Source organism: Rutilus rutilus, assembly GCF_951802725.1.
Source record: "Rutilus rutilus genome assembly, chromosome: 20".
Taxonomy (NCBI): domain Eukaryota; kingdom Metazoa; phylum Chordata; class Actinopteri; order Cypriniformes; family Leuciscidae; genus Rutilus; species Rutilus rutilus.
Window position 1 is genome coordinate 33,216,195 of NC_140225.1, and position 22,395 is coordinate 33,238,589.

The 22,395-nt window shown below is 37.7% G+C and overlaps 1 protein-coding gene across 1 annotated transcript in view; it reads right to left on the reverse strand.

Annotated features, from left to right (window-relative positions):
• lrrc1 (leucine rich repeat containing 1) overlaps positions 1-22,395 on the reverse strand; it is a 64,708-nt gene that overhangs the window by 38,351 nt on the left and 3,962 nt on the right. Inside the window, exons 2-4 of the mRNA XM_084390646.1 lie at positions 4,526-4,643; positions 879-957; positions 284-373 (exon numbers count right to left, since the gene is read on the reverse strand). Coding sequence (XP_084246772.1) covers positions 284-373; positions 879-957; positions 4,526-4,643 — 287 coding nt within the window. The remainder of the gene's footprint in view (positions 1-283; positions 374-878; positions 958-4,525; positions 4,644-22,395) is intronic.

Consider the following 22,395-nt stretch of genomic DNA (forward strand, 5'->3'; position numbering starts at 1 on the left):
TGTGTGAGATCAGAGTCATCGTTTTAGATCATCATGGGATGATTATTACAATAGCTATTCAGAGCAGAGATACCGATACAGTAAGTGTCCTACAAAAGCAATACAGGGAAGAAAGACGTCACGACTACAGTGGATAACAGTAAATGAAGTGAGTCAATATAAATCAAACCCTGCTGATATCATAAGAGAAAATATCCCTCTAGAGATTGCAAACAAACGAGAGTGCATGAGAAACTGGATTGCAGCTGAAAGATGCTCAACAGAGGAGAGAAAAAACACTTACTTTCCGATGTTGTCTGGAAGTGCTTGTAAAGAAATGTCATTGATGGAAAGGCATGTTAAATTCTGTAATTCCGAAAAACTTTCTGGCAACCTGAAACGAAACAAAAGCAAACATAAAACTCACAGTTCACACGGGAATGAAAGATAGATAAATAACTGACATGATCACTCACTATACTCTATATTAATGACAACATTAATCATGAACAAAAAAAATGCTAAACAAGAAAGATCTGCCAGTAAACTACGCCATATGGTGGTTTGGTAAAACATTAACCAGAGAATACAACAGGAGTCAAGCGTTGTATAATCCAGCAAAATGGGGAACAAACTGGCAAACTGGGCCACTGGATCCAGTGCTAATGCATAACGCATGACCTGTCAAGCACAGCACGGCTATTAGGATATCGTCAATAAACCATATTTTGTGTGGTGAATTACACATGCAATTAAGACTCGTTTAAAGAAGCACCCAGGCCCAATGCAAGTAATCATATATTTTATAATATTTTATGCAATAAAACACCATATATTAGGCTTTTTTAAAATTATATGTCTGTAGTTATGCAGAATCAGAATATGAAATGCACAATTACCTTGTCAAAGGATTTCCACTAAAATCTGCTACTTGGAGGGTTTTACAATATGAAATGCTTTCAGGGAGTTCCATAATGTCTGTGAGGAAAAAGAGGAAACAGATGTAATACACTTACAACAATAAAAAACAATATTTAAAACAATAGCTTTGTACCAAAACCTCGAGAGCTGCCCATTAGGCAGTATTTTAAGGCATCATTGGGACACTTCCAACGTGACGGCAGAGATATCATTTCCCCATCTAGCTCAACGTTATACATTTTTGTACTTCGTAGAGCATTGTTGGCGATCTGTCACTGCACGACTTCACCAATTCTTGTGGATTTTTTGTTTTTTAACAAATTCAATTTAATCTACAAAGCCACATTTTGTAGACTAACGTTTAATCGAGGATTAGGGGGCAACCCTATTAAAAACAAGAGTGAACTATTGATATAAATCGATTGATTAAATATAAAGCACATTTGTTTATTGCGATCTAAACACATATTTAAAGTCCCCCGTAGTAAATTTTATCTTTTAAAACTCACCTTTGATCATTAAAATGACATATTTAAAAGTTTTTTCTTTGATAAAATGTATTCATGCCTTAAAATATCTTGAATGTAACTCGACACCCTTGCCTCATTTAGTATGCGCGATTCTATGAACATGCAAATGAGCCCCGCCTCCACTCACTCGCTCAGCTCAGAGATTCACTGGTTAACGATCACACGTTGATCTGATTGGTTACAAGGTAGTTTGTGACGTCAGAAACACCAGCGATTTCAAAGCGTGTTTTTTTCACTGCAGTTTTAAAGGAACACGCCGACTTTTTGGGACTTTAGCTTATTCACCGTATCCCCCAGAGTTAGATAAGTCCATACCCTTCTCATCTCCATGCGTGCCGTAACTCTGTCTGTCACATGAGACACAGCCATCTTCTAACCGTATACACACTGGGAACTATATTCTCAGAAGGCGAAGCACTGCTACTTCTGCGGAGTGATTTACTCCAACTCTGAGCGAACTCTCTGCTCCTCACCACGGGGCTTCTCAGGGAGAATATAGTTCCCAGTATGTATACGGTTAGAAGATGGCTGTGTCTCATGTGACCTTGTTATTTGTACACGCTGTGACTATACAAATCTCAACATGTAAATAGGAAAATGTTGGCGTTATTTTGTCACTTATTGGGAGCAGTATGCTAGCTGGAGCCGTTTACCTCCAGTCTTTGTGCTAAGCTAGGCTAGCGGTGGGTGCGTCAGACAGAGTTACGGCACGCACGGAGATGAGAAGGGTATGTATGGACTTATCTAACTCTGGGGGATACGGTGAATAAGCTAAAGTCCCAAAAAGTTGACATGTTCCTTTAAGGAGAAAATACTCAGCAATGGTGTTGACTTATGAATTTACACATGGTTTGTCTTAAAGCATATTAAAAACACCACATAGACACATAAACAACATTAAAAGCTTGAGTTTCACCACAGGGGGGGCTTTAAGGAGTTTGAGAGCATTGGGAAACTGACTCTATGTCATTCGCAATACTTCATGTAAGTGGTCAGCAATGTCCAGCATATTATTTCAACTGTTTTCAATGAGAGCGCCACATATTTAAAATATCAGCAGCATTTCACGCTCATCACCATAAACATAATATTAGAGATAGACACCCTATCGACTGCTACACTTTCTCTATATTATGTCTATGCTCATCACTGTCACTTTTTCCCCAGCCGTCCAATCACAGTGGAGGAGGGGCGGGACCAAAACCAAACCCACCAACCGTCACATCCTGATCGTACAACGAAAACAACAAAAAATAAATAGTTTAAAACAAGGCCCAGAGCAAGTATGTCACATTGTGTATTTTTCAGCATAACTTTTGTCTTTCAGTAGCTTGAATTAATATAGAGAGCTATACTACTACAGATCACCCTTTCTCTTTCAGTTTGCTCTGTTTTCAAAACTTCAAAACTCATCAACTTTTTTTTGTTCATTCTTGAATTGAACTTTTGCCAGTTTGGGTGATTACATTAACTGGTTTGGACCGGTGTGTGATCACCCATTAATTTTGTTAAAAGAAAGAGAAACGTGTAAAGATCTAGCGTTCAAGATCAAAGCGCTACAGATCATTGACAAACATCTTTTCTTGTAAAATGTTGTAATCTGAGTTTTCATCAGGAATTTCAATGCTGAACATGATTAAATAAAAAACGAGTTGAACTAATGTGGTCTGACAGCTTCAACATAAGCATATCCCATCGATCGACGACCTCGCAGCTCACAGGAGGTCCGTCTTTATACGTTTTTTTTCAAAGTCAAACGCCCATAGAGAAACTGAATGGGATTTGTACTTGCAGAAGCCAACTGTTGCGCTCTGGTTGTTGCTATGTGTGCAGTGGACAGCAAGGTAGCTCACAACGGTTTGGAAAATAGCCAATATTTCAATCATTTATGTGCCTGCCATAAAAATGTGCTGTAACTAAGAGAGATCAGAGTTCAACTAGAATATGATGTCAATTTATAAGGCAGGCACTTCCCAGAGGAGAGCATAAACTGTTCTTAAAGGGACAGTTCACCCAAAAATGAAAATTCTGTCGTCATTTATTCATGCTCAGGTCATTACATGATATAAATATATATATACACAGTCAAACCAAAAATTATTGACACCAGATATCATTTTTGATTTTTTTTTTACTAGTGTGTGCAGGACACTATAGTTCATTTCTGTAAGTGAGGAGAGCAAAATAAAGTAAACTGTGACATATTATACCCAAACACTCTTCATACAGTGACTACCAGTGACATTTAGAAAAATTTGGAACCCAATATTATTCAGACACTTTGAGCTGATCATGTTTTGCTGAAGTGTTTTGTCTTTAATTGCTAATGCTCTTTTTACACACAGACTGAACACAATGAAGCATTGCTTGGTGATTGGTTGAGCTAAACTGGTATTATCTAATTGAGTAGTTAAATTTAACATCTGACAGATATTCAACATAATTCATGTGTGAGACAGTCTAACAGAAGGACGGACAAAACCAGTGAAACATCAACTGATCTGATAACTCTGAGTTCTTGTCATATTTTATTATCATTTTCTAAACTATAGCGAATAAACTGTGATAATGTTGAAGGTGTTTGAATAAATTTTGGTTTGACTGTATATTTTAAAGAACATTAGGACCAAATCAACATTCGACCCCATCGACTTTCATTGTATAAACCATAAAAACAACAATTGATTTTTTTAAATATCCTCTCTGGTGTTCACAGAAGTCAGTCAGTCATCCAGGTTTAGAGAGACATGAAGGAGAGTAAATGATGGCAGAATTATAAGCTTTCTATGAAATATCCCAGTGCATTTAAAACCACGAGACACCACAAACCATGAAGTCTAGTTTTAAAAATGGCGCTTGAACAAATACAGTAAAAATAGCCGAAACGAAAACTCAATTTCGGGCGTGGATACGCTGGGAATTACTATGAACGGCGCTGAAATGTTGTGTAATTGCTGAGCACAGAAAACCAGCAGCTGAAATATGCTGGGCGTATGCTGGGAGCGTGTGGGAAGGGCAAGACACACACGAGGCCAAAGTTTCTCACACACGTACAGTAATTAAACAGTGGTCTGATAGACCAGAGAGCTCCTCACCGTTTCTGGAGATGTCGAGCTCTACGAGCAGGTTGAAGTTCGCTATATCCCCCGGCAGCCGCTGGATCTCATTGTCGCTCAGGCCAAGTTTTCTAAGCCTAGTCAAATTGAAAAATGGCTGAAACAGAGAAAGAAACGACAATTAATTGCTATTGCGGTTCGGATTAGCGACACACAATCATCAATACATGGTGCAATACAGTTGTCAAGTCAAGTTAACCTTTATTTATACAGCGCTTTTTACAGTACAGAGTGTTTCAAAGCATCTTTACAGTGATAACAGGAAAATACTGCAACAAAGATACAGCAGATCTAGAAGAAAATAGCGTCTTAGTCCAGCTTAAGTAAGTTCAGTGATGGTTCACTTCTGTTGTAAAATGTTATTAATTTAGTTCATTTATATATACAGCCGCTCTTTCGCAAGCCGAAAGCCAAAGGTGACAGTGGCAAGGAACCAAAACTAACAAGTTGTGTTATACTGTATATTCATATTGTATGATTGAAGGACTAGTGTTTGTGTAATGCGGTGACCTTTAAAGGGTCAGATCTCACAAAAATTAAAACTCTGTCATTTTCTCACCCTCAAACTGTTGGACTTTTCAGATTGTTTTATTTTTTTTCCATACAAAGAAATCAATGGTGACCAAAACTGTTTAGTTACCACCATTGGTCCAACTTTATATTATGATTCTTTAACTATTATGCACTTATGTATAAAAAAGTATTATTCGGTACAATGCTTACATTTGAAATACATACACTACCGTTCAAAAGTTTGGGGTCAGTAAGATTTTTACTGTTTTTAAAAGAAGTCTCTTCTGCTCACCAAGGCTGCATTTATTTAATAAAAAAAAACAATAAAAATACAAAAACAGTAATATTGTGAAATATTATGACAATTTAAAAAAGTGAATATACAGTAAAGCGTAATTTATTACAGTTCAAAAGAACAGCATTTATCTGAAATCTAAAGCTTTTGTAACATTAAACACTACCGTTCAAAAGTTTGGGGTCAGTAAGAATTTTAATTTAAATTTTATTTATTTTTTGGGGGGAAAGAAATAAAATAAATCAATACTTTTATTCATCAAGGATGTATGGAAGCTTGTTTCCGCCACAGAATAAAACATTTTAAGAGATAATTGTGACTTTTTATCTCACAATTGTGAGTTTACATCTCGCAATTCTGACTTTATCTCTCAGAATTTTGAGATATAAAGTCAGAATTGCGTGAAATAGGGTAAGTGTACCCATTAAGCCCACCAAAATCTAAGTCTAGGTTTTTTTCATAGATATTGACATAGTTTATAAGAAAAATTATTTGTTAAAATGCAAGATTAATCTCTCATTTGAAATTGTATTAATTAGTTGATGTACATTTTAGAATATAAAATTAAGATAATTTAGGAATAAAGTCAGAAGTCTGGCATGGGCTTAATTGGTACTTTTGGCACCATTTAAGCCCGCATGTGTTCCAAATAAGCCCACATCATCATTGATTCACAAAATATAAAAAAATTAAATGATTTTAAAGAAGTAAAACATCAATATATTTATTTAGTGACAGGGAAGTATTAAAAAAAATAATTTTGCTAATGTTTGATTAGAGCCCTGGGTATGATGGGTTGGTGTTAGTGGCCGGTGGTCTGGAGCTTTAAGTCGGCTTGACTTGAGTTGTAGCTGGAGTCAAGCTGGAAGTTTGACCGGGTGTATCTCGGGAGCCAAGCTGAGTTAGGGCTCCATACTCTGGGCTTACGGGGGCCTCCTAGTGGGCACCCCACACAGGGAGTCTGGAGCCTTAAGCCAGCTTGGCTCCCGAGTTATGCCTGGTCAAAGGTGGAAGTTAAACTGGGTGTATCTCGGGAAGGAAGCTGAGTTGGGGCTCCAGACTCTGGGGTTTCAGAGGGTCTCCTAGTGGGCCCCCCACACCGGGAGTATGCAGCCTTAGGTCGGCTTGACTCCGAGGACTGTGGGGAATATAGGGTCCCTCTGGGAGCTCTCCATGCCCGGAATATCAAGCCTTAACTCAGCTTGGCTCCCGAATTATTCCCAGTTATACATAAAGGACTTTAGGACAAAACGGGCTCTATCTCATTTGAATGAATGTGTGTAATTTGTGTGTAAGTAAGGTAAGGGTAAAAGGTTAGTAGGGTAAAAGCACACAAAGACACGTTATCATTAAACACTTTCAGAAAATGAATCAGTTTGCACTTAGAGGCATTCCTCATTGAAACACATAAGGTGGGCTTAAATGGTTCCACAGTGAGTAATGGTGAAAAAAGACAATGTTTTCCTTTAAAAATGTAAGATATGTTTACAAATACATGCATGGAGCTTAAATATACTGTGGACTAAGTATCATAGTAATTTTCATTGTGCCCACATTGAGAAATGTTAAGTTTTTATCATTCAAGGTTAGCTTGTGTTGGCTGTAGTTTGCATGCGTTTTGTGGCACTGTACCATTTAAGCCCATCTTTAAAAAAAAGTTAATTTATAAAAGAAATCTTCTCTACAAAACAATTTATGATGTATTTATTAGTAAATTAATGTAAAATGAATCCAAAAACATTTATTGTTTGCAGTTCACATGCTTAATTCTTTGGCAGTCTATCTTTCTGTAAGGCTAATGGTTTGACCTAGAGATTAGCTTTGAACGCAAGCTAATAAAACTCATCTTTCCATTTAAAGGAAAATGATATAAAATGATGAAGTACTATTTGTTCATACACAAAAAACAATACATTAATCTCTTATTTTACATAATATCAATGTAATTTCCAAAGAAATGGCTGAAAATTGCAGAAATGTGTTGATTTCTGAAGGGTCCAGAAACACCAAAGTTTTAGGGTGACTTTGTGTGAGGTCATCTGAGACAGCATGCACATGGGTGGGGCTAACTCAACATTGCCAAATGTGATTGGTATGCAATAAAAAATGTCAGGGAAGTAACAAATCACTGGATTGGTTAAAATAATAAGCAGCATAAAATATTATTTTCTCTTTTTTTAATTTGACTTCAGAGTTGAAAGTGGGCTTAAAGGGTACATGGGCTTAATGGGTACACTTACCCTAAAGTCGCAATTGCGTGTTATAAAGTCAGAATTGCGTGAAAGTCGCAATTGCGTGTTATAAAGTCAGAATTCTGACTTTTTTTCTCGCAATTGCGACTTTATATCTCGCAATTCTGACTTTATAACACGCAATTGCGACTTTATTTCACGCAATTCTGACTTTATATCTCAAAATTCTGAGAGATAAAGTCAGAATTGCGAGATGTAAACTCGCAATTGTGAGATAAAAAGTTGCAATTATCTCTTAAAATGTTTTATTCTGTGGCGGAAACAAGCTTCCATAGGATCATGTGACACTGAAGACTGGAGTAATGATGCTGAAAATTCAGCTTTGATGAAAGGAATAAATTACACTTTAAAATATATTAAAATAGAAAACAGTCATTTTAAATCGTCACAATATTTCACAATATTACAGTTTTTTTTCCAAATAAATGCAGCCTTGATGAGCAGAAGAGACTTATTTTAAAAACATTAAAAATCTTACTGACCCCAAACTTTTGAAAGGTAGTGTATAGTGTTGAGGGGAATGCGGGTAAGGTTAGGACAGGTTTGCTGGTGTGGATAGGTTTAAGTGTGGGTTAATGGGTAAGGGAAGGTCAACAGTGTAATTATAGTCAATATGTAGTTACACTTACAGTACAAGCAGGTTTTCTTTTATTTAGTTAAGTACATTGTGAAAACATAAGTGCATTGTATCAAATTATTCATTAAACTGTTAGTACATAGTAGTTAAAAACTATAAAATGTGTCCCCAAATATCTTCCGTGTTCTCCAGAAGACTCGCATACAGGTTTGGAATAACGAGGGTGAATAAATTGTGCCGTATGTATCTCCAGCTTATTGAATTAAAAAAGATGATGGAAACAACAAGATGCGCCCAAAAACCATAACATCCACATCAAAGACTTACGGGATGAAAACGGGATGGAAATGGTGGAAACATGAGATGGATTTATTTTATTTAATGTTGCAATTTTCCACACAAGTTTAATTGACAACTTTGGACGGAAACATGGAATACTAGATTATTAATGAATATTAGGCAGTACACACTGTTTAATACAGATTTTTTCTTTTTTTTAAATAATAAAGGGAACAAGTTGTCATCGTTGTCTCATAACCATAACACTTAGCATGTAAATGTGCCGCTCATTTATCATCTAGCATAAATAATGACTTAACATTCCCTGATTAATATCGTGAAAAAACATTGTAGGTCAAGTCGAGTGCAATGCATTGTGGGGTTCACGCAGTACGTGGGTTATTCCTTGCACACAGAACATTACTATACTACAACTGCAGAAATAGTAAAGAGCGGTCCATGAGAGTATGATATTCTATACATTCCCTATGCATTATGGGTAATTCTGATGCTCTACCGACTCATATTTGAGTATTGTTGATGTGCTGGTCTAGAAATACAAGAAACTCCCCATGCAAACGTGGTACAAACCGAACTGAGCGTCCCACAATCAGTTCACACAAAGACACAAAACTAGTTAAAAAGGTTAGCAATTACTAATGTCCAGTGGCCTGGCAAAAGCAGCTCAGTGTGTGGCTCTCTGTGATGTAATCTGCTATTCATGTGTCTCTGACCTACTTGTTGAGTTCCTCCCACCTCTCGCTGGCACCATGGAGGATGCTGGGAAAACTGCATTTAAGCACCCCATAAAACAGCACAATCAGATGGAGGAAACTAACAGCTTCTCTTCAGCAACTTCCTGCATGTGTTCAACCACAAGACACAATCCAGAAACGTTTGCATTCAAGTTGATCCTGTCGTATTCAAACCTTACAGACAAACTTTTCCAATCCTTAATCACACAGACAATGGGAATCATTAAGAAATGTAACATTCTGGTTCCGCTTCCAATGATTCTATTAAAGCGGATTTCTAATGCTATTTCATGCATTCTGACTTATAATTACACGGCTCTGTGGAATACTTGATTCTGATTGGTCAATCGCGCCATCCAGCGGTGTGCATTCCCAAATAACAACCTCTGAGAACAGAAACACAGGCTTTTGCATTTGGTGAGCTAATAAAATATCAAAACACAGTAAAATCAATATTTTGTATACATTTATTTAATTATGCCATCCAGTATCGTGGACTCGCTCTCTCTCGTTTCATACAAACGCAGCGGCGGCCATTTTGTGACTATTGTTTTGTGCACCGTTGGATTATGAGATACAAACAGGCACGATTTTAAAACAGTTTAATCTGAAATCAATATCTCTTATCGCCATCATTATTTATGTGGTGAAATGCTGTGTAATAAGTGTTATGACTGTAAAGCGTATCTCTTAAATGTCCGTCTAGTTTGATCTCGCCGCTGAAGCTGCTCTCTCCGCGGACAGTTTGTGTTTAAACACCTGATAAAATATTTCAACTCAGATTAATATTTCGTGTCTAATTATTTACTTATGTGGCAAGTATCCGCGTAATAAGATGTGATCCTGATCCTGAACACCCTGACGGGTTTATTCTGAGATAACAACCGGCTGGATGTATATTATCCCTTACTTAACACTGTTAAAGAGTTGGATTCTCATGCTAAATATGGCCAAAGTTTAAAAAAATGATTTGGACGTCTGATGGGTTTTTCTGTGCCAAACACACTCCCTCAGGATTCGTATAAGTTTCGGAAAGTTTTTTTCCGAGTATGGCCCTGTATGATGTCATGAAGGGCGTTATTCCTTATATGGGCACTTCTACCGGAAGAGCGCACACACACACACACACACACACACACACACACACACACCAACCAGAGCGAGAGCACGAGCAACGCCCATCAACGTGCTTCGTTCGGGTTACGGAAGCCGGCGGCAACGCTGCCATTTTGTTTTTGGACCACGAAATCAACAATGTCACCAAAGAAGTGTGTTTTTGGTTGTGAGGGAAAGATAACCTTATTCAGCTTCCCAAAGAACCAGCGTTAGGAGAACAGTGGATGCAGTGTGTTTTTCCGGGTCAGCAACGGAGTTGTGCAAGTGTGTTTGTTTCTTCCCGGAATTTCGGTGACAAATGTTTTAAAAACAAGGCCCAGTTCGACGCGGGATTTACAGATCGTTTGAAGATGAAAGATGGACCGGTTCCAGCGATAATGAAAATATCTCAGTCATGAGTCGGAATTGCAGGCGGTAACGAAGTAACATCAAATGCCTGTGTTTTGTTGGCAATCGGCGTGTAAGTGAATATAATCCGGGTTTGAAATTAACTTTTTCACTCACCGTCCAATTTGGCAACTAAATCTTTTTAGTTACCGGCCATAATTTTTTTTTAAAAATTAAAAGATAAAGATTCTATAACTTTTGGCAAAAGTTCCCACTTTTTGGTGTATTCGTACCACATGAGCTTGGAAAGATTTTATTTATTGGAACTAAAGCTGTTTACACGACACTGTTTTCAACTAAAAACGTACAACTTTTTATGCGTTTTGGCCGTTCATTTACACGACAACAGTGTTTTGGGTGCCTGAAAACACAAACTTGGTTTCAAGGTGCAAGTTTTTGAAAATGGTCTCCGTGTAAACAACAAAAATGTGAATCTCTGAAGACGATGACGTCATGCACATGCGTATTACGAGTAATATAAATTTACTCAAGGATTATTAAAGACAAGTAAACAGTCATTAATAAAACAAGAACAAATAATTAAACTACAAGCAATAGCACAAATAAATAAATACAAAAGAACAAAGATACAAATTAAGTAAACTGCTTTTCAGGAAGGTCTAACAGTAGTTTTCAGGTACAGAAACTGAATAAAGTAATCAAAATGTAAAATAACACTGCATAGAATCTTCACTGTACAAATTAAAGGAGCCGTATGTAAGATTGTGGCCAAAACTGGTACTGCAATCACTTTCAAATTACTGTAGAGCGGTGTATCCCCCCTGACTCCAGGTTGCCAGATAGGCTGCAGGATCCAGCAGGAACGTAGGCTGCTACGTAGCTGTGGTAACTAAAGCAGAGCTGGCAACCCCGATGCCGAAACACTACTGACTTCGTGATTGGTAGATAGGTGGAGGGTGGAGCATCAGGCCAAAACACAACATGACAACATCAACATCAGTTGAGGGCTGCAACTTCACTTTTAAATGACAATATCCTGGCCGGACTACTGTTGTCAGTGATATAAGTATTTGAAATGAACATGATTTCTTAAAGGGGTCATATAATGCCATTTTTGTACAAGCTAATATGATTCTTTAGGATCTAAATTAAAAGTTTGTAATATACTTTAATTAAAAATTCTCATTAGTATTGTAAGAAAACACAAATTTTACCTGGTCAAAAACAGCTCTGTTTTCAGCACGCCGTTTCAGTGCATGTGTCTTTAAATGATAATGAGCTTTGCTCACCCCGCCCCTCTGTTCTGTGGGTACACCGTATTAGACATTCTCTGACCGTATCTAACACAATAACCACGTGTTATTCGTTATAAACGTGGGATTATGAATTATATTGAGAACGTCGTACATAGAAAACATGCCGTAATGTACCCTGAGTGTAAACCTTAGCCGCATTCATCGTGAAGCCTGCAGCAAGGTTTGCAAATTTCGCAAAAATTAATATAAATACTAATATAAAGGTTAATAAAACATTACACTCACATCTTCTGGAGGTTCAGCAGGAACACGTTGGTACCGATCCGTTTTTTCTCGTTTGTGAAGCTGTCTGGTGTGAAATGATTCGCGCAAACATGAAAGCACAGACGATCGTGGGGAATCCCCGTGAGGGAATCCCCGCGTCAATCCTTTGGGCATATTGCTTCAAAAACAAAACTCAGCCACTGCTTCTTCAACGGCTCGGATTTAGGAACATCCAAATGACTGCTGTGTTCCTTATTACATCTAAGAACAGAACACCACAATCGCTTAGACGCCATTCTACTCCAGCATATCAACAATGGCAGACTACTATGACGACGGCTGTCACAGCTTGCTCAGGGCGGGTCTTGTGTTGAAACACGGCTGTCAATCACAATAGCGGGAGGGGCGTACGATCTTATGACGTCACAATATCGAACGGCTTGATTTCAGAGATGGTCAAACATATAAAGAGATTAAAACAAAACCACTGGATGGATTTTTATCATGATATGATGGTTGTGTACAGGCACTGCCAACAGACATTTCAGTGCAATCAACTTGTAAAAGTGCATGTACCATTATATGACCCCTTTAATGTCTAATGACATATCAGGGCCATTTTATGATTAATTGAAATACATTTCTTACATATGGTTCCTTTAAAGGTTAATACTTATTAAAATTACAAAAACGTTATTCAGTGAAGAGCAGAGAGTGATTTCTGTCTATTGTAGTTTGATTAACATTAAAATACAGACAGCAGCAGGAATATTAGGCTACTGTCGCTTTAAGACTAATGCACGGATCCAATATAATGATACACATGCTGTCTTTCTCTACTGTTGACTTCCGACATGACCGAATAGGTTTACTCGGATACTCACAAAGGGCATTTTTAGTTAAATCTGTGTGAATTTGTCCGTTTAGGCGCAGGGAGACATGAAAGAGAATTCATTTTTATTATTTGCACAGTCTGAGACTCGCAGCTTTGTCTGTCACGCTCGCGCAAGGTAGATAAGATGACGACCAATTATAGTATATATTATAATATAGTATAACGGTTATATTATTAACCAGAGTTGGGGAAAGTTACTTTTGTTACATCACATGTTTTTGCTGTTGTGGGAGCAACAAGCTGACTTTGTATTGTATTGTATTGTATTGTTTTGTCCTGGTGTGTAAAATGTAATGTTTTGCATAACCTTGCTTGTTTGAGTCCATTCTGCTTCACAATAATAGGACCTGCTTTTTCACAGTCCACATAGAGTGCATTAGTGCCGATACCCATCCACTTTTTCAGCGTTGGTTCCGGAAGGAAAAATTTTTTTTTTTTTTTTTTTTTTTTTCTTAGGGGTAGAGTCTTCACTAAAGTGTTAGAAGCATAAACCAAAACAAACAGCTTAGAGGTGAATCACAGCACACAAAAAAATAAAAGGTACAAGACTATGCACTTAAACTGCCTTAATGAGGGGAAGAACTACAATCCCAAGAAGCACTGCGAATTATATTGTTGAAAACAATGGAGAAATTTAAAACTATTAATTTACAGTTGTTGATCATATCTATTGAAACAATATATTTTAAGCTTATAACAAAATATGCACTTACAAAAGGTTTGATTATAATTGGGAAATTTTCTGTACAGCATCATGGGTAATGTAGTTTTTCACCACAAATTAAATGTAATTATTTAAAAAAATAAGTTCAAATAATGCGGGCTGATGGCAAAAACCGCCAAATAAACTTGGATTGAGGAGAAAAATATATATTTGTTTATTATTATTTTTCAGGTAAGATTTACAACTGTGTTGGACAACCAGCAGAGAACGGTGTGAAATTGACTTCAGAAACGGACTGCTCTTTGAGTTCCATGAAATAAATGAAAAATGCATTGCGTTTCACAGAGCATTTCAAACACAGTCTGCCAAAGCATCTGAAGACCTTCATGGTGATTTACAGGAAGCCACAACAAAGAGGAGAAATTTTGGATATCAGAGTTAAAAAAAATTGTGCGCAAATAATTTCATATGACTTAACTTGCATGGACAGTTAGAACTAAACTCTGAGATTTATAGAAATGGATCTTGTCAATTAAAAAATTAAGTCTTATTAATTCCACTTATGCCATCCCAACCCTGACCCTTTACTATTTACTTTCTTCCATTAAACACACAAAAAAGAATATCAAAGCTTCTCATTACAATATAACAAAACTGGATGATGATTGAATTACACTGCCAAGCACTTTGAAGTTATAATAGCTTTGTGTGAGGAAAAGCACAAAATGTTTTGTGCACACTAAGATAATCATCCTCTCTGCTATGGATCATTTAAATTACACTGGTATTCAGGTACAGGCATTAAGGTGGTTTATATAGTACCTATCTGACAGTTACCTTTTTATTTATTTACACAGGGAAATATCCAAGTTAATGTCGGTAAATTACGGAGTGCCACAAGGCTCTGTTTTAGGCCCTCTTCTATTTTCAATATTCATGCTGTCCCTTGATAACATTATTAGAAAACATGTTAGTTAGTTTCCACTTTTACATGTTAGTTAGTTATCCTGACGATACTCAGTTATATTTCATCATGACCAGATGAAATCTCTAAATAGTTGACAGAGTGTGTTAAAGATATATATAAAAAAAATAAAAAAATAATGATAATTGGATGACCAGTAATTTTCTTCTATTAAATGCAGATAAGACTAATATTATTTATAGGACCAAAAACCTGTACATAGAATCTCTTTGCATGTAGAAGGATTTACTGTTACTTCATCATCCACAGTTAAAGACCTGGATGTTGTATTACACAGCAACTCATCTTTCATATGTTACAAAAACAGCTTTCCACCTCAGAAACATCACTAAGCTCTGGAACATGTTATCTATTTCTGATGCACAAAAGATAGTACATGCATTCACGACCTCTAGACTAGATTACTGTAATGCATTACTAGGTGATTGTCCTGCATCCTCAATAAACAAGCTACAGCTAGTCAAAAATTCAGCTGCTCGAGGGACATATTGTTTACATCTTGCTTTACTGACGTCATTCCGCGATTAAAACACAGATTGAGCGATTACATGAGACGATTCATTTCAGCAAGTTGTACCGTCTCTTTCAACATTCCTTCTGATGTCATTTTTGTGATTTATTGGGTGGGAGAGGTGTAACATACAATGCTTGGTGACGTTTTGTTCATGTATCAACTGAAAACAGATTGAAAGATTTTGAGGAAAACGTTCCAGGATTTTTCTCCATATAGAGACTTCAATGGGGTCCAACGGGCTGAAGGTCCAAATGTGAGTTTCAGTGCAGCTTCAAAGTCTCGACACGATCCAGCCGAGGAATAAGAGTCTTATCTAGACAAACCAGAGGCCATTTTATAATAAAATAAACACTTACATACTTTTAACCACAAATGCTCGCCTTGCACGTCCACGACTTCACGCATTACGTAATCAGTAGGCGGAAACTGTAGAGTAGGGTGAAAAACTCCATCTCATTTTCTCCTCCAACTTCAAAAATCGTCCGACAACTTTGTTTTACCTTTTATTAATTTAAATTTTTTTTGGTAAATGGCGTTTGACTTCGTCTTTGCACGTTCTCTTTGTAAACACTAGTTCTGTTCTTACGCCTACGTCACGCTTGACCTTTCAACCTGATTACGTAATGTGTGGCGCATCACAGCTAGTGCAAGACCAGCATTTGTGGTTAAAAAGTATATAAATGTTTATTTTATTATAAAATGGCCTCTGGTTTGTCTAGATAAGACTCTTATTCCTCGGCTGGATCGTGTCGAGACTTTGAAGCTGCACTGAAACTCACATTTGGACCTTCAACCCGTTGGACCCCATTGAAGTCACTATATGGAGAAACATCCTGGAATGTTTTCCTCAAAAACCTTCATTTCTTTTCGACTGAAGAAAGAAAGACATGAACATCTTGGATGACGTGGAGGAGAGAAAATGATCAAGAAATGTTAATTCTGAAGTGAACTAATCCTTAAAGAATCAACATCAATTCATTAAAATGAGAATCAAGAAATCATTATTTTCAAACCAGTCCTAGTTTTGTATTTTTGTTTGATAATATTCCAACATAATAACTGGAGAAACAGCAAGAAATCAATGTGACTGCCATCAGGCGCATGTGTGCACAGACACAGACATCCTCAAAAAGACAAAATGATTCATTCAACTGCACTTGACCTCCTAATCTGACTTTCAGAAAGCCAACTAACCCCGTAACCAATGAAACGAAACAACCAGAACCACAAACAGGCCATTATCAAAAAGAGAAGAACAGAAATGCTACTCTTCTTGTTTTCTGGTCCCTCTTCTCACTCTGTAATAAACACATCAGGGTTGCGCAGGAAGAAAACATCGTCTACACAATAGACACACAGAAACCTCCCAGACTGCAACAGGTACGGCACACAATAGAGTTCTTTAGACTCGGAAGTTCACACCACATTCATCTCAATACTTCCGTTACAATGGCCACTCTCGTTTATAAAAGGTTAGGAATGAAACCTGCAATCTATGAGAGGACAAAACCATCAAGTGGTATTGGCGTGTTATTGGGCGGATACATTGACAAACCGGCCGCTGAGGCGTAAAACTGAACCCGTTCTTCCAGTTCATGAACCCTCCTCCAGCCTTCAGCCCGCTAATACAAGTTTACATTAACCTTTTTAAACCCCTCTGTCAATATTTGAAGCCTGATTGGAATCAAACACAGTTAGACCCAAAGCTAACAATAACCTTCCGAATCCAAGAAGATACACATTAGGCAACATTATCTACATTTTTAATACAAATGAAAAAAAGAAAAAAAGAATTAGATAAACTTTAGATTTCGATCTAATTTTTTTTTAATCTCTAATCATTCTTAAGAATTTCTCCCCATTTACCATATTAAAAAATTAGAGATGGCCATCAATCAGAATCTGCCTATTTTTGCTCCAAGCACACAATTGGTTTTTAGTCGGGGTGTAAAAATATATCATGTCACAAGATATCGCAATGCAAAAATTCAACAATATGTATCGTGTTACATCACCCAAAATAAAACATACTGTGAGAGAAAAAAATTCAAGTTTTCAGAGTTTTAGTGTCAGTACTACGTTAATCTGCTATATAATGTTGAATATAATGTATAATAATGCAATGGGGGAATATTTGTGTATCCTAATAATGCCAAATGTCTTAAGTTACCAGTAAAAAGTGGCCTACATTATTTTCAGTAAAAGAGTGAAAGCATATTCGTCTAAGATTTTCAGCTTCAGAATCATGAATATTGTTATTCTGGTGTCTCTATTGTCCTGTGCTTTGGGTTTCAGCACCAAGTCCAAGTCTATTCACTTACACACACAAATGTAATATCAAATTTAGCATTACAATAGCAGTACTTTTTGTTAACCTTATATCATATGTCTTGGAGTATCGCAATAATATGGTATCGTGAGTTCAGTATCGTGATATGTATCGAATCGTGACATGAGGCTGTCGTTACACTTAGTTTTTAGTTTTATATTGGCTGATCTCTATTTCAGGACTTGTACGCAAACTGCATTGCGTTATTTTCTCAAAATGTTATTTGTGTGGGAAAATATTAAGGAGGAGAGCACAGAAAATACTGAACCAGGCACAGCAAGCTCAGTTCCTACGCTTAAAGTACTGGAAGAAAAATATGAATATTGAATTGGGGGTGGGGGGGCTTACATTAATGTATCGCTGAAGTCTTCAGTACTCCTCTTACCTCCGTATATTGCCTATAAAAGTAGCGTTTATAAGTGCAATTGTGTACGAAATCACTGCTGTTCCATAAGCGCCACCTACTGTCAGAGAGTGAGTTTGCATTTTCATTCAATCCACCAATTTCAATCTGCCGTTTATGCTTTGAGCAGGTACTTATGTAGCATAATTTAATAATAAATAAAAAAAATAGGCAATGAAAAAAATCATGATCATGACTACAGCCGGACACAGTGTGTGTTTGAAATCAGGAGTGGTGAGAGAACATTGTGCTTGGTACATTTTTCCTCTTCAAACCAAACTTGGGTATTTCAGCTGATAACGTTTAAATCCCGTTTGGCTATCGCTCTTCCCATAAGGTTACGCATCAGGTCAGTCGACGGGGAGAAGACGGTCTTTTGTGGCTGTTTGAACACATTCGACCACATGAGCGCCGTCTACGCTATGAAAGCAATCCGGTCGAATGCGTTTTGGACCATGTCTGGAAGTGGCTGAAAGTGGACGAGCTCAAAACGTTTTAGACCCTGTTTACGCCTGTATTTAGTGTGATCCGATCCACCAAAACCCATCTTAATACCAGGAGGCCTTAGGAATACTAACACACACTGTTTAATGCAGCTCAGAGGTGGCATCATTTACACTGCAATAATGCTGTGAGAATAATGTTAATATTGAAACAAACGATACTTTAAAACATGAAAAGTCAGCAAATGACTCTTAACGAATCATTCATGCAACCAATTCATTCGAACGGCTGATTCATACGGAAACAATGCTAGTGACTCCCTGTGTCTGAACAGGCCTGTCTAATTCTCACATTATCTTTCTCACAAATAAAGTAGGTGAAAAGTCCCAGATGACCTACTACTTCCACCAAGAGTCTGAAATGCGAGTCTGATGGACATTTCTCTACGCATTACAAGTCTGCTGTGGCTTTGTTTGACAAACCGTGTCAAAAAAAAAAAAAGTATCTGACAATATTAATTTCTTGTTTGTTTAACTGCTGTATAAAACCAATATCAGATATCACATTCGCAATCATGCTGATTTTCCGGAAAAACGGCCTTCTTGCACATGATATTGCTTCAATGATATAAAATTAAGGGAAAAAAAGATTTTTGCACACGTTTAGAATTTTCAGGGCATTCTAGCTCCATTCTAATAGGCTTTATGTGTTTGTTTTTACACGGTGAGTGGCATAATGTCAGCTCACACACTAGTAAACCATTACAACATTATCACAGATGATATATCTCACATAACAGCCATACTCGAACCCTGTATCCAACATAACAAAGGATTAGCAAAGTGTTCTGAGAGAGCAATGATGCAGACCCAGTCTGTCTCTGACTCGGACCAACAGGCACTGGTTTCCCCCGAATCCCCCACACATTTCTTTCGTCACGATTAACTCTCCTCACAGCATTCCTCACATTTCAGGCCAAACAAGTCTCAGATTCCAGGAAATCTCCACGATAAGAGCATTCGCATATAAACCGACAACAAATAGGCTTTAAGACATGGTTTTTCCACCTCTTCCCAAGCCCAGCTTTAACCTCAGAAAGAGAGAGTCTAAACTCTACGCTTTTGGCTTTGATTTGGACTCTTATACTCTCGTATACTCTCAATATACACTACTGAGATGTTTATTTGTGTCTGGAGACTCTAGAGAAAACTATTGCTTGCTCTCTCAACAAAAGTCCTACTTGATTGACTTTGCCAAACAAACGGAGATGTCAAACAGGTTGAGAGCACATTTTACAGAAATGGCAATCATTCAGAGGTTGTGTTCTGGTTAAAAACACACACTTACACCCTCAGATGGAGTATTTTAAGAAAATGTCTAAGTTTCAAAAAGGACATTATTCCATATTATCATATATTATCCACATATCGCTGACAAAATCAATCTTCACAAACCACTGTGACCACTGAACTTTTGTGAAGTAGATCAATTCATTTCATAAAAGATACAACTCTAAAAAGAATAAATCATTAACCAATTGGATTTTGCTAATTTCCTCAGGAACTGGATGAACATTTCAAAATAATAAGTGAACAATTTCTCACACAAAACTATTGTATACTTTCAGATACAGCACCGCACAATGAAAGTTACACTTCACTCTTACTAAAAGGTTCAAAAGGGTTTTTCACAGCAACGCCACAGAAAAACCTTTCAGTAAACAGTTCCTAAAAGAACCATTTTAATAATCTAAAGAATCTTTTTCCGCTATAAAGATCCTTTCGAGGAATGGAAAGGTTCCATAGATGTTAAAGTCCCTCATTGTATCCCTTAAAACTCATGTTTGATCACCAAAATGACATATTTAAAAGTTTTTTCCTTGAAAAAATGTCTTCATGCCTTAAAATATCTTGAATGTAACTCGACACCCTTGCCTCATTTAGTATACGCGGTTCTATGAATATGCAAATGAGCCCCGCCTCCACTCACTCCCTCAGCTCAGAGATCCACTGGTTGACGATCACACGTTGATCTGATTGGTTACAAGGTAGTTTGTGACGTCAGAAACACCAGCGATTTCAAAGCGTGTTTTTTTGGTTCACTGCAGTTTTAAGGAGGAAATACTCAGCAATGGTGTCGACTTATGAATTTACACATGGTTTGTCTTAAATCATATTAAAAACACCACATAGACACATAAACAACATTAAAAGCTGGATTTTCACCACAGATTTCGAGGAATGGAAAAGTTCCATAGATGTTAAAGGTTTTATTTATTTATTTAGAGGGTAAAAGCAGTTCCCTTAAAAGTATTAATTGGACAGTCTATTTCAGAGTCACTGGTAAACATGCTCAGACACGAATAGCTGATATCTGAATTCAGTGGTTCACGTGCTTCAACAATAAATGGTTAAAAACCGGAATGGCATTCAGTTCAAACACTCAGTCCTTGAAGGGAAAGTCTGATACGCAGCCAATTTACTGGCGTTTCATGTTTCCACATGTCCCTAATAAAACACAGCTTCAATGTTTTTATCCCAGCAAAGATACAGTGGAGACCAAGAACAGCTATTAACTAGACAAAATTAACAGCTACTAATTAGACAAAACGGCATATATCTGTGGCCAGCAGAAGCTGTGTTGTTCTCTTTCCTCATGTTGGGAATTGATCATGTTCAGGCTCTGCTTTATCCTGCATTCGAGTGTTTGATGAAACCGGCTCAAGGACTTTATAATTAATAATAATAATTAATAATAATTAATTCGTTACATTTATATAGCGCTTTTCTAGGCACTCAAAGCGCTTTACAAGGAAGGGGGAATCTCCTCAACCACCACCGATGTGCAGCATCCACTTGGATGATGCGACGGCAGCCATATTGCGCCAGAACGCCCACCACACACCAGCTTACTGGTGGAGAGGAGACAGTGATGAAGCCAATCAGTATATGGGGATGATTAGGAGGCCATGATGGACAGAGGCCAAGGGGCAAATTTGGCCAGGATGCCGGGGTTACACCCCTACTCTTTTTCGAAGGACATCCTGGGATTTTTAATGACCACAGAGAGTCAGGACCTCGGTTTAACGTCTCATCCGAAGGACGGTGCTCTTTTTGACAGTATAGTGTCCCGATCACTACACTGGGGCATTAGGTCCCACACAGACCACAGGGTGAGCACCCCCTGCTGGCCTCACTAACACCTCTTCCAGCAGCAACCTGTTTTTTCCCAGGAGGTCTCCCATCCAGGTACTGACCAGGCTCAGCCCTGCTTAGCTTCAGTGGGCAACCAGTCTTGGGCTACAGGGTGATATGGCTGCTGGCCATATCAAACACACTTTCGAGGCTGCTGGCCATATCAAACACACTTTCGAGGGAAATACCCTGGAATTCCCTAAAACAAGATTATCCCTTCAAGAGAGCCCACACAGATGAGCTCAAGCGAGACTGAGTCGATAGTCTTCCATGTTTTATTGCCTTTGAAAAAGAAGCGCTGCAGTTGATGGGCAAAGCATTTCATTGATCTGGAAGATTTAATTCATTACATGGCGAAGAATCCCAGCGAGCGATGCTATCAGTGTGTTTGCACTGCTTCCGAGCAAAGCAAACGTGTGCTTTTACAACCTCGCTGTTTTCCTCGTGTAATCTTTACCGCGTCCTAGAAGTGTGATTCAAGTAAACGAGAGAGGAAAGGCTTTTTGAGTTGGTGAGAGGTGAGGGAGTTTCATCATGGTTAGGGGCCTTCTGAAGAGTGTGTTGCTGGTTTTCTCCAGAAGGAGGAAGGCTCCAGTTTTGCACCACAGCTGAAAATAATCACATCTACACTTTCTCTAATGAGAAAAGCTCATTCATGTCATATTGCATGCTAATTTGTCAGTAAATCGGATGGTTAATCACAATACAATATGATAGCGATTCTCATAGCCAACGATACGATATTTGCCGATACCTCAAAAAATTC